The sequence below is a fragment of the Castor canadensis genome, chromosome 9, assembly GCF_047511655.1.
Source record: "Castor canadensis chromosome 9, mCasCan1.hap1v2, whole genome shotgun sequence".
NCBI lineage: Eukaryota > Metazoa > Chordata > Mammalia > Rodentia > Castoridae > Castor > Castor canadensis.
The window spans coordinates 154,855,436-154,867,547 of NC_133394.1; the positions used below are offsets into that span (position 1 = coordinate 154,855,436).

At 48.2% G+C, this 12,112-nt stretch overlaps 1 protein-coding gene across 1 annotated transcript in view; it reads left to right on the forward strand.

Moving 5' to 3' along the window:
- Rnf212 (ring finger protein 212) overlaps positions 1-12,112 on the forward strand; it is a 60,452-nt gene that overhangs the window by 30,380 nt on the left and 17,960 nt on the right. Inside the window, exons 10-11 of the mRNA XM_074041144.1 lie at positions 3,488-3,557; positions 5,624-5,850. Coding sequence (XP_073897245.1) covers positions 3,488-3,557; positions 5,624-5,850 — 297 coding nt within the window. The remainder of the gene's footprint in view (positions 1-3,487; positions 3,558-5,623; positions 5,851-12,112) is intronic.

Consider the following 12,112-nt stretch of genomic DNA (forward strand, 5'->3'; position numbering starts at 1 on the left):
TTCCACATTAAGAAAGCCCTAGGAAGGAGGATTACAGTCCAAGGCCAGTCCCAGGCAAAAACAGGAAACCCTACCTAAAAAAGAGCTGGGAGCGTCTCAAGAGGTAGAGCACCTGCCCAGCACACATGAAGCCCCAAGTTAAAGCAGTACCACAGTTTTACAGAGCTCAATTCTCTTCTAACAAATTGATAGAACAGCTAACAAGGAAAGATGTAAAGGGAAATGTAAGCAAAGAAGATAAGTGGCACATAAGCAGACAAATGTAACTACATCAATAGTTAATTGACGTAGTTAATAACATCAAATGGAATGGACAAGATGCTCCAATAAGAAAGCAGATCATCAGACTGGTATTAAAGAAAGATCCAGCCATATGCCGGCTAAAGGAATGACTCAGTTCAAAGGCACAAATAGGTTGAAAGAGAACTTAGAGAACATATATCCTGCAAATAGTAACCAGAAGAGAACTGGAGTGGTTATTACTGACATCCAAAAAATAGGTTTGAAGATAAGAATTACTAGTGACAAGAGGGACATTTTATTGTGGCAACATCGATATATTAGGATGTACAATTATTAATATGTACACACCAAAAAGCCCCAAAATATATGAGGCAAAAACAGAATTAAAAAGGGAAATCACTAATTCAAAAAATAAAGCTGGGATATTTTAATATCCCACTACCGATATTCAAGAAAACAACTAGATATATAATTATCTAGTCAGAAGACTTGAACAATACTTAACCAAATTGGACCTCATAGAAATTGGAAAATTTTGCACAACAGAAGGCTAGCAATTAGCAGATAAAGAGAAGCAACTGTGTGACACTGCATCCCAGCCAGAAGTTGGCAACACTTCCTGTGTGCAGCACCTAACCTGTTCCATGCTGCAGATAGCTAAACCTGCTACTTTTTTTTTTATGCTATACTGGGGTTTGAACTCAGGACTTCATTCACACTTTCTTTTTTTTTTTTTTATCAACATTTATTTTATCTTATTTTCATTTTTCTTTTATTATTCATATGTGCAAACAAGGCTTGGTTCATTTCTCCCCCCTGCCCCCACCCCCTCCCTTACCACCCACTCCCCCCCTCCCTCTCCCCCCCCCAATACCCAGCAGAAACTATTTTGCCCTTATTTCTAATTTTGTTGTAGAGAGAGTATAAGCAATAATAGGAAGGAACAAGGGTTTTTGCTGGTTGAGATAAGGATAGCTATACAGGGCATTGACTCACATTGATTTCCTATGCGTGGGTGTTACCTTCTAGGTTAATTCTTTTTGATCTAACCTTTTCTCTAGTTCCTGGTCCCCTTCTCCTATTGGCCTCAGTTGCTTTAAGGTATCTGCTTTAGTTTCTCTGAGTTAAGGGCAACAAATGCTAGCTAGTTTTTTAGGTGTCTTAGCTATCCTCACCCTTTCCTTGTATGCTCTCGCTTTTATCATGTGCTCAAAGTCCAATCCCCTTGTTGTGTTTGCCCTTGATCTAATGTCCACATATGAGGGAGAACATACGATTTTTGGTCTTTTGGGCCAGGCTAACCTCACTCAGAATGATGTTCTCCAATTCCATCCATTTACCAGCGAATGATAACATTTCGTTCTTCTTCATGGCTGCATAGAATTCCATTGTGTATAGATACCACATTTTCTTGATCCATTTGTCAGTGGTGGGGCATCTTGGCTGTTTCCATGACTTGGCTATTGTCATTCACACTTTCTAGGCAGGGACTCTACCACTTCAACTATGCCTCCAGACTTAAACCTGACCTCTTTAAATGTCATAGTGGTTTTTTTATTTAAATTTTTCAAATGAAAATCTTTCTAAAGTGTCCTGGATAACATCTATTTCCTTATGGCACCTAACTTGAAGTTGTCTTGGGGATGGATGGTCACTTTGAACTCCTGCTTTTTAATTGGGCTGATACCTGCTGGGTCTCTCAGACTGTGACGAGCACTCCCTCCACTGGTGCCCCTGGCCCTGCTATGCTTCCCAGCTGCCAGCTTCCTCCAGCAGTGCCCTGGCAGTTTTCTGTCTCAGGTTCCTGCTCTTTATAGCGTGATGGCTGCACTGTTCTTGATGCCCTCCCTACCTGAGGCTGCAGTCTGTGGGACACAGAGAACGGGACAGTCTTACGGTCTGAGAGTCCATGGTCCACACATGGCTCTATCAGCACTGTGCCATAACCTGCGGTTCTCGCTCTCGGTAAAAACTGTCTCAACAGAGCACTGAAGAGTGAATAGGAAGACATTGCAGAATATAGTGACAGAACCAAAGGTACCTGACACCCTTGGTATTTATGGGCCTGGGTATTAAAGTACACCCAGGATTATTTAATCAGGATGGTGAGGCCAACAGATCTGGGATGACTTCCATGAACAGGACGTTCTTAGCCAGGCATGGTGCCACACTCATACTCCCAGCACTCAGGAGGCTGAGGCAGGAAGAACAGGCTGACCATTGGTATTGGCTGGTTTTTATCAGTGGACTCCTGGGTATGGGCTGCCCCTGGTTGTCTTCTGGCCAGCCCGGGAGTGGTCAGGGCAAGGGAGTCTGGGGTGGCTGGTGTTTGTGTCAGAGCTCACAGGCAAGTCATTACCTGGCTCTCAAATGATCTCTCCCTGGAGAGGCAGTCTGCAGGGCCAGCAAGGACAGGTTGGCAGACTACCATCAAACAGGATGCTGTTCTTCCATCTTGGTTCTTAGACATTCTGTAGGATCTTTCAAGGGGGCATTATGGTGCCACCAGTGGGCAGTGCCCTCCCTCTGTCTAGGAAGGCAGGAACAGCCCTGTAACAGGTACATAGATACCTTGTCCTCAACAGGCCAGTGTTCCTCACAGTGCAGTGCCATAGCACACAGGGCCCTGGCCAGTCACCAAAGCCATCAGGGTCCCCCACCAGTGGTTGCCTCAAGCAGCATTGTCAGGCCTCCTTTTCATGCTCCCAGGGATCAGGAGTCAGCACCTGGCCAGGCTTCCATACAGAGGGAGCAAAGAGCCCCAGAGGTGCTTTTCCACCTCTGAGTTTGATTCTCAGGGCTTACTAAGCACCCTGTCCCAGGCTCCCGCATAAGCCGCAGGCCAGTGGAGGGGACTCTAGCCCAGGAGAACCTATGTGAGACTGAAACTTAGTTGAATTGGTCACTTTTGGTTCCAGGTCTTGATGTAAAGCTGCTGGTTTATTCCAATAATTTACATGATGTTTATGTTGCAAACGGGCATAGAGGTAAAAGATGAAAACATTAAGACACCTGCACTGTCCTCATGGCTTCATCTGCAAAATCAGAAAGATTTCGGAGTGCACTGTTCAGCATGTCAGTATGCACACTCAGGATTGGGAAAGGACAGAAGAAGGGGATCAGAAGGTGCATCTGGTCCCACCTGTTATTGATCTCAGCAGCAGTGCAGAGAAGCAACAGGCTTCTGGTCCTCCCTCTCCCTCAAAGTACCATGTGAGCAAAATATGTTTTATTCCCTCCACAGGCAGTGTCTCCTGCCGGGGCCCACAGCAGCTCAGCTTGACGCCCAGCCACATGAGTGTAAAGGCTCTCAGGTACCATTCCCAGCAAAATAAATCAAAACTGACAATACTGTTAAAGTGCATACATTGTCTCTTAATCCTATTTGCACAGGTGCAAGCAAGGTTATATGGTATGTTCCACTTTAAATTTTGAATTTTTAAAGCTATGGCTTAGGCATTTGTTCTGTTTTTTTAAAAAAACCCATTAAATGGCTATACAGTATTTCCTCCCAGGAGTAGACCAGGCCATCCCTGAGGAGGTAAGGGCTGGGATGTCTTCTGAAAATAAGTATTTTTACCTCTCTGTCAGCTACTCACCTCTGCCTTTGTATTAAGAAAGTGGTGGTAGGCAGTATGGACACAAGTGGGCCTGGCTGCATCCAAATAAAACTATTTGCAGAAGCAGGTGGCAGGCTGGACTCACCCCATGGCTGTAGCATGCTGACACTGAGTACATCACAGCTCACTCGAAGGCACCTTCTGGGACAGGTGGGCAGCCCCCTCGTTCCCACACACTGAATTCTGTATACAGCACTCTATCTGAGTGCACAAAGGTCAGGCAGACTCCTAGATTCAGACCTTGACCTATCAGCCCTTTGCCTGGCCCAGTACCTGTGGTGAATTCACACTTTATCCCACACCACTTATGGCTCACCAGCTGCAAGAGCATATGACCAGGTCCACACAGGCACACTTGTCCTGTCAGGTTGTAAGGCCATCCACATTGGTCAACCAGATAAACTCTTGTGATAAGAAGTCTTTGCCACCCTGGGAACATGGCCCCTCCTTCCTTGCTGCCTGCTTCCCCATGCCTTGGCCCCTCCTTGGTGCCCACTCACCAGCAGCATCAGCCCTGCCTTGGTTACTGCCTGTTTTCACACTCCCCAGTGGGTGGGTGTCATGCAGGTGTGGCATCTTGGTGCACAGTCTGTCTGCACTGTGCGGATTTTCATGCAGGCCAGGCAGGTTGCTGAATGCAAAGGTATCCAGGTGGGTCCTTTTGAATTGTGTGCAGTAGATGATGGCAAAAGCAGCAGCCTTGGGAGAGGAGGCTGTGGCTCACAGTTCCAGGAGGCAGGAAGGGCCAGGGAAGCATAGGCATGAATTAGTCCTGCTTTACATGGAAAGAGGAGCAGCACATAGGGCTTAGGGCTTTCAAGTTTGCATAACTCCATGGAATCTGAGCTCTGGGGCAGTCTCTGCTTGTCCAGAAACAGTGCCTGGCATGCGCAAGTTAGATCAAGGAGTATATGGATTTTGGGTGGGTGGGTTTGCCTGTGAAGACACACTGTGTCCACAGGCGAGCTGTTCACAGACTCCAGGAATTAGCTGCCTTGGGAGGAGCAGTGTCCCCAGGACCCACAGGACTCCAGGATGTATAGTCACCATAAAATCCAGGAAAAGTAAAATTAGCAAAGACATGAAACCCAGTTAGTGGTGACATGGCACAGGGTAGGGTCACATGACTCAAGACTCATCACCCTAGAGGCCACGGTCAGAAGCATGGGATGGATAAACTTGCCACAGAAGCTTCCAGAACCTTTAGAGTGATGAAGGAAATCTAAAGTCTGTAGTTGCTAAGGGATAAGCAGAGCATAAGCCCCTGCCTGGCTTAGGGAGCAGGGCAGAGCCATGTGGTAAGAAGAGGCCAGAGTCACAGAAGGAACAGAGGGTTGGGGACACTGAGATGGCACCAGGAGCAAGGGGGCCATGGGCTAAAGTTGACCTTGGTGACAGGCCAGGTCAGGGTCACAGAGACCTTGCTCCTCCATTGTTCCTGCTCAGCTCCTCAACATGGCCCCTGGGGAGAGGTAGATACAGCTATTGACTTTGGTCACCATCTGCAAAGGAAGACCCTGCTGACAGTAGCAACAGCCTCATCACTGGCCCCTGGAGTGGCTGCCTGGTGGCACTGTGGATGCCACTGCTGCCCCATGACCACCAGCCTTGGGCACATCGCAGGCCTCGCTTGTCCTGGGTGCCGAGAACATGCTTTAGAATCAACAGATGGCCTCAAGAGCCACAAACCAGTTCAAATGGAAGTGTCACCAGAGACGTCTGTAGCATTTGTGACTTAGTTTTCGTTGTTTTATTACTAGGGTCCTGCCACAGCAGAGGCCCTACAAGGAACCATTACCAGCTCCAGCATCCCAGCTGCTGGGCAGAGTAGGACAAGGGGGTGCTCCCATCCTCAGCAGCTCCTGGGCTGGGCCTCCCAGGCAGCCCATCAGCATCTCGGGCCTGCTGCAGAGGCAGAGCTTAGGCAAGTATCAGCTGACTGCTTGGAAGAGTGTATGCATGGGTGTTTCCCTGGACAAACACAGGGGTGAGGACACACAAAACCTTAGACCTCAAGAAGTGCATTCTGAGCATATCTGTAATCCTAGCTACTCGCAATCAGGAGGATTGCAGTTTCTGGTCAGCTCAGGCAAACAGCAAGACCTCATCTCAAAAGCTGGTGTGGTAATGCACACCTGTCATCCCAGCTATGTGGGAGGCATAAATAGGATCGTTGGGGTCCAGGCTAGCCTGTGTGTAATGCTAGAGCCTAATCGAAAAATAACTAAATCAAAAAGGGCAGAAGGCATGGCTCACATGATAGAGTGCTTGCCTAGCAAGTGCAAGGGCCTGAGTTGAACCCCCCCCCCAAAAAAAATACCACCAAAAAAAGAAAAAAGTGTGTGTTCTGAGCTTTTCATCAGTACTTGAGAAATCCAGTGGTGGTCACTCTTCTGCACTATACACTTTTTAAATTATGACTAACATTCATCAGTAATGCTCTGAAAGAACTAACCTGACTTCAGAAATTTTAAAGTACATGTTTAACGAGCTTTTCCCCAAACCTACTTTTCTTGGGTGACATCTGCATTCTCGTTTTCTTCAGCAGTGTAGAGTTAGGAAGTCATTTCAAAGTTAACATCTCCTCATGACTCTCAATGCTTCCTGCAGGGTTCGCTTCCCCCAGGGGATTGACACAGGGAAGATGAGCACAGTCCAGTCCTGCCTCCTGCACCTGCTGCAGCACATGTGCAGCCATCAGTGAATGCGCTGTATGGTTCTTTGTTGAAGAGATGATTAAGTAGTAACTGAATAAACTGGCATCCTGACTGTCAGCCTGCATGTGATGTGCTGGCAGCTGTGCTCCTCTCCTCCCGAGCAGGGCTTTCCACGTGTGGGTGCCAGAGCACCGCTCTTCCGGGACTCTGTCAGGGGTCTCCAGTCGCAGCTCTGGGAGATGGTGTGCTGTGCATGCACTGATCCCGCAATGTGGTGTATGCACACAGAATATCCACAAGGGAAAGCCAGTCACTCAGGTAAGCTGCATCATCTCTTTGTGCTGTGTTTTGTCAATTGCACAGCTCTGTTCATGTGACACTTGTGCTGGTATATGAGACTGCGCCATAGATGGGTCTCTGTCTGCAAAGAAGAGTTCTGCACCTGAACTGACCTTGCAGGGGAGGCCTGGGTGTACAGAGCCTGTTACTCTGTCAGACAGAGCTCCCTGGCTGCAGGAGATACTTGCAGCTCTCAGAGGGGAATGGCCCTGTGTCTCCCACAGGTTAGCACCATATGGGCTGAAAAGGGGCTTATGGGACTGACTAATCTCTATTTTACATTTCCCTAAAAATTGTCAGAGAACTTGGGTTGGTCCCATAGCAGGTGTGTGTAACAGAACAGGAAGGAACAAGCACCCTCTCTGCAGACTGGCTGAGGCACAAGTAGCCTGCACACCATACATGGCTGTCACACCAGCCACCTGGGCCTCAAGACACCATGATGCCTGGGCTGCCAGGCAGGAAGAAGCCTCACTTTTACTGTCCCAGAAGGGACATGTGACATGGCAAGGCTGTCCTGGCTGGGAGTTTACTTGATCCCAGAAGTGTGTGCTGATGCCCACTGCTCAGAATCTTGTAACGTGCCTGTTCTATGTCGTTTCTACTCCCAGAAATTTCTAAGTGTTCTAAAGCCGTGGTTACAATGTAAATGTTTCTCTCTGTGCTCATTATATAATTAATATTAAATACCTAGATGTAAGTTGAGTATGAAATTTAAACAATAAAAATAACATCACTTCTTCCTCAGACTCCTGTGCTCCTGTTGCCTCAGCGTGTACATTGAGCAGTGATAAACCTTGCTGGTCTATGAGGTCAGAGAGACTGAGGGTGGCTCTGCAAGGGGCACAGCAGAACTCTGTACTCATGGCCTAGGGACTTCTTTGAAAAGTGCCAAGAAACCCTTTCCTTCCGGTGCAAGCTGACAACCATTTCCACCCCCTGCTACACTTTACCCTCAGGTCAAGTCTGGAGTCCCTGTCCCACGAGCAGATCATCAATCCATAATTTTAAAATCTCATAGTGTCTGCTACTGCTTCATACTGCCTCCTAGATGTAAGCTTTAGTGCTGTATTTTTACAGCTGATTTATTTTTGATGTTTCTACATAATTGAGCTTATGGTCAGCCATCTAAGTCCAGCAGCGTCTGGTTGGGTCAGGATGTTTGCCATGGTCTGTTCTTTCGTCTCTATTCATTATCTCTAACATGGGCACATCTGTTTTCCTTTTCCAGCAATCTTCACTAGAAAAGGAGAATTAAGTAAACACCCAGCTAGTTGCACAAACCTGCTCCATACACAGGTGGCTGCACTGTCACCAGCCACTGCTCAAAGTCCAAGTTCAGCAGAGGACAGCAGTTCAGGGCCCTGACCGACAACACAGAGTAGGTTGTACAAGGCAAGTACAGGAAGTCAAGGCCAGCTGTGAACAGCATGGGCAGCAGAGAGGTGAGGCCTTGGAGATGCAGCACACTGGTCCTGCCTATCCTGGGCTTGGAAGAGCAGGTCCCACCTATTGACACACCAGCTGCTATGCTCTGCTGTAGCACTGTCCTGCTGAGGTGCCTCATAGTCTGGCTTGGAGCCAGCGGTGTGCTGTGGCATGTGTGGTCACATACTGGCCGTGGATGCCCATGCTGTGGGCTTTTTTAATGTCTTGCAGTCAGTGCTTAGCAGGTTTCAGGGGTCACCTCAGCTCCTACCTCACCATCTGCACAGCTTCACGGGTTTCTTGCCCCTCAGTGTCCGTCTCATCTGCAAGCATGCAAGGCCCTCGCTGAGACAACAGAAAAGCAGAGCTGCCAACAAATTGTTTTTCACACTCTCCACGTGTATTGCAGAAAACTCCCAAAAACTAGGGGAGCAACACATTCCTCGCAATTCTTTCTGTGCTAAGGATGTGTTTCTCAAGGGAACACATCCTTGAGACTTAAAGCTAGTTTATAGACAGGAAATGTCTATAATGTCAGAATTACACTAATTGTAGAAGAGACTGACCAGAAAGAACTAAAACCTAAATTTTATTGATTAATGCAGCCAAAATCAATGAGTTAATAGAATGTTCTTTGGGAAAATAATATAGTTCTTGTTAAAATTGGGCAAGCTTTGTTTCCTTCGAGATGCCTGCCATTGACAATGCTGGTATGTGCAAGCTGACTGGCATGATGTCTTTAAACGTGCGGTGTGAGAAAGTTTGTGTAGCTAGTTGGCAAACAGGTAAAATATTTCTGGGTAGCAAATGGAGTGTCAAAGCATGGTTATGTCCACTCACGTCCTGCTGTTCTTCCATCCCTGAGACAACCACAGTGTGGCTCTGGTGCACAAGAGGACGTTAGACCAAGCAAGCCAGAACCGCCTAAGTCCCAGTTGGATGCATTTCATAGGAAAACAAGCTGTCTATTCAGTGGTGTTCTGTAAAAGCTTTAGGCAACTAAGAAAATCACAAAGAGAAAATGGGGCAATGAGGTAAGACACAGAGGTTCCCTGGGCACACAGCCAGCTTGTGCCTCACCGCCCAACCACTGTGGAGTTTATCAGTGTTTCCAGTGTTTCCACAAGCTGGCTAGGGGCAGCTTGTGTCCCTAAAAGTGTACCTTAGGAGCATTGTCTAGAGTAGTAGTGGCAAACCCCAGGTAAATGCTAACTTTCAGTATTTAGGGACAGAGCCAATGTCAGTGGCAGCTATGAGCTCAGATTCAGTCTCTCAGGCAACCTGAACAGTCTTGGGTTTCCTCTTTTGACTGAATCCTTATTTTTAAGGGGTATCAGTGTCTCAAGTTGGTTCTTAAGAATCACATGTAGGCGAAGCATTAGTGGCACACCCCTGCAATCTCAACAGGGGTGAGAGACAAAAGCAGGAGTTCAAGGCCAACCCAGGCAAAGTTAGACCCTGCACAAAAACAAAAAAGTCTGGTGGTATAGCTCAAGTGGTAGAGAACACTTGCCTAACTAAACCTGGGGCCATGCTTAGTACTGAAAAAACAAAGTGTGGATATAAAATAAAGAGACAGTTTCTCAGGGTGGTTCAGCACTCTCTTCTGTGTTTTATTGTATGTTATATTTGTGCCATTGATGTCATTTGTATCTTATACCTGAGCCACTTAAATGGAACACCCCAGTAGATTCTCAGTGAACCCTTTATTGTCATGGTTTCTGTTTTTTATCTTGTTTTTATTACAAGATAACACCTACCTAAATCCCAAAACTAAGAGTAGGAATAAATTGCCCCTGGCCTCCAGTTCCTGGGCCTCCAACATGACAAAGGGCACATCCCAGACACTGGACACGGCCAAGGTGATGTCCCAGACCCCCACCCAGGGTGTCTTTTTTCCTGTGGAAGCACAGCATCTTGCAGACCCATTTCTTGTGTCTCAAAATTCCTGTTTGGAGCTGGGCGCTGGTGGCTCATGCCTGTGATCCCAGCTACTTGGGAGGCTGAGCCTGGGGGGATTGCAGTTCAAGGCCAGCCTGAGACCCCATCTCAACCAATTGCTGGGCACAGTGGTGTGCACCTGTATTTCCAAGTTACATGGGAGTCTGAGATCAGGAGGCTTGAAGTTGTAGGCCAGTGAGACTCAATCTCAAGAACTGGAGGTGGTGGCATGTACCTGTTATCCCAGCAGTGAAACAAAAGACCCACTGTCCAGGCCGCAGGGGCAGAAAGCAAAACCCTATCTCAAAAATAAGCAAAGCAAGAGGACTGGAGACATGGCTCAGGTGGTAAAGCACCTGCCTGATGGGCTGTAAGCTCTGAGTTCAAATCCCAGTACTGCCAAAAAAGAGAAAAAAAGGAAAAGAATTCCTGTTTTCTGAAGTCAAGTCATTTGGTTTTAATGAAAGTGGATCATTCTTTCCAGGTGGTCCTGCCACCTGCTCTGTTGCTCACGTGATTGAACATGATTGTATGAGTATTGTGATCCCGCTATCACAAGCAGTGCAACTGGGTGCATCCCTGGTGCATGGGGTGTGGGGCTGTACCTGACCCCATGTCTTCCTCCAGGTGCCTGGCTCCTCCCCTGCTGGGTACCACAAGTTTATGGCATACACCCAAGGAGCACACAGGTGGCCTCTGTATTACAGCTTGTTAACAAACAACCACGAGTGGTACTGTGCATCCCAAGAAGAGCAAATGACCAAGGGCTTGGGAGGCACAGCTGAACCCCCTCAGGGCACAAGTAGCCCCACCATTAAGACCCTGGCCTCAAAACTGGGCATAATGGTACACACCTGTAATCCCAGCACTTGTGGGAAAAGGCAAGGAGGATTCCAGACCAGCCTGGCCGACATAGCGATACCCTGTCTCAAACATACAAATAAGTATATCCTGTCCCAGGAGAGCCAGGGTTGAGAATCAGGAAGGCCAGCAGAGTCCACAGCCTGAGGGAGTCTGAGAAGGCAAGGTACCAGTCTTAGCCCTGGTGGGCACTGGGTAGGACTCAGGCAGACAGTTTCAGGGGGGAGTGCTCAGTCCAGAGGACAGGGAAGAATTTAGAGGGTCCAAGGGTGATCAGGGCGACAGTGGCCCCTGACATAGGATGGGGTTAGGGAGGCAGGGATGGTGACCCCAGTGGGGAATGGATCTGAGGGTCACCTGTCCCTGCAGTGGAAACAGAGCCAGCAATAGGTGGCAACAGATAACCTGGACATGGATAAGCTGGGCCCACATGGGTTGCTGGCTAAACTGGGAGGCCAGAAGGAGTACCCCCAGAAGTAGGCAGAAACTCCAGGGTGTGTGACCAACTTCCCAGGCCCAGCCAAGACAGCAGGACAGGTAGGACAGGCCAGGAAGGCAGCTGCAGCTGTGGGCCAGCACATGGTTCACACGAGGGCTGGGAGGGAGCAGTGAGGCTGGAAGGGGTCAGAGGGTGGTGGGCAGTGATGGGTGTCTGCTGGTCTCCCGTGACAGAGGAGCTGTGGCCAGACTTGGTGGAAAAACGAAAAAAAAAACCTCCAACGTGAGCCCAGACCTGGCTCCAGGAGTAGCAGAGTCCACACCCTTCCCCCAACACAAGGACCTCTTCCTACCAGGCCTCACTGGACCCCCCTGTGAGTGTGCCTCAAGTAGGACACAGGCACCCCTGCCTTTCGCTGTTTGTTTTAGGAACTGATTTTCTGTCTAAATTTGCTTACAGTTATGTATCTCACACATATGGTTCTTAAGGCCAAATTCACCCACCAGGAGCCTCCACCTGGTCCTTCCCAGCACCCTCCCGGGGTCTGATTTGCTCTTTATGGCCCAGTCTTCCATTTTCAGCCT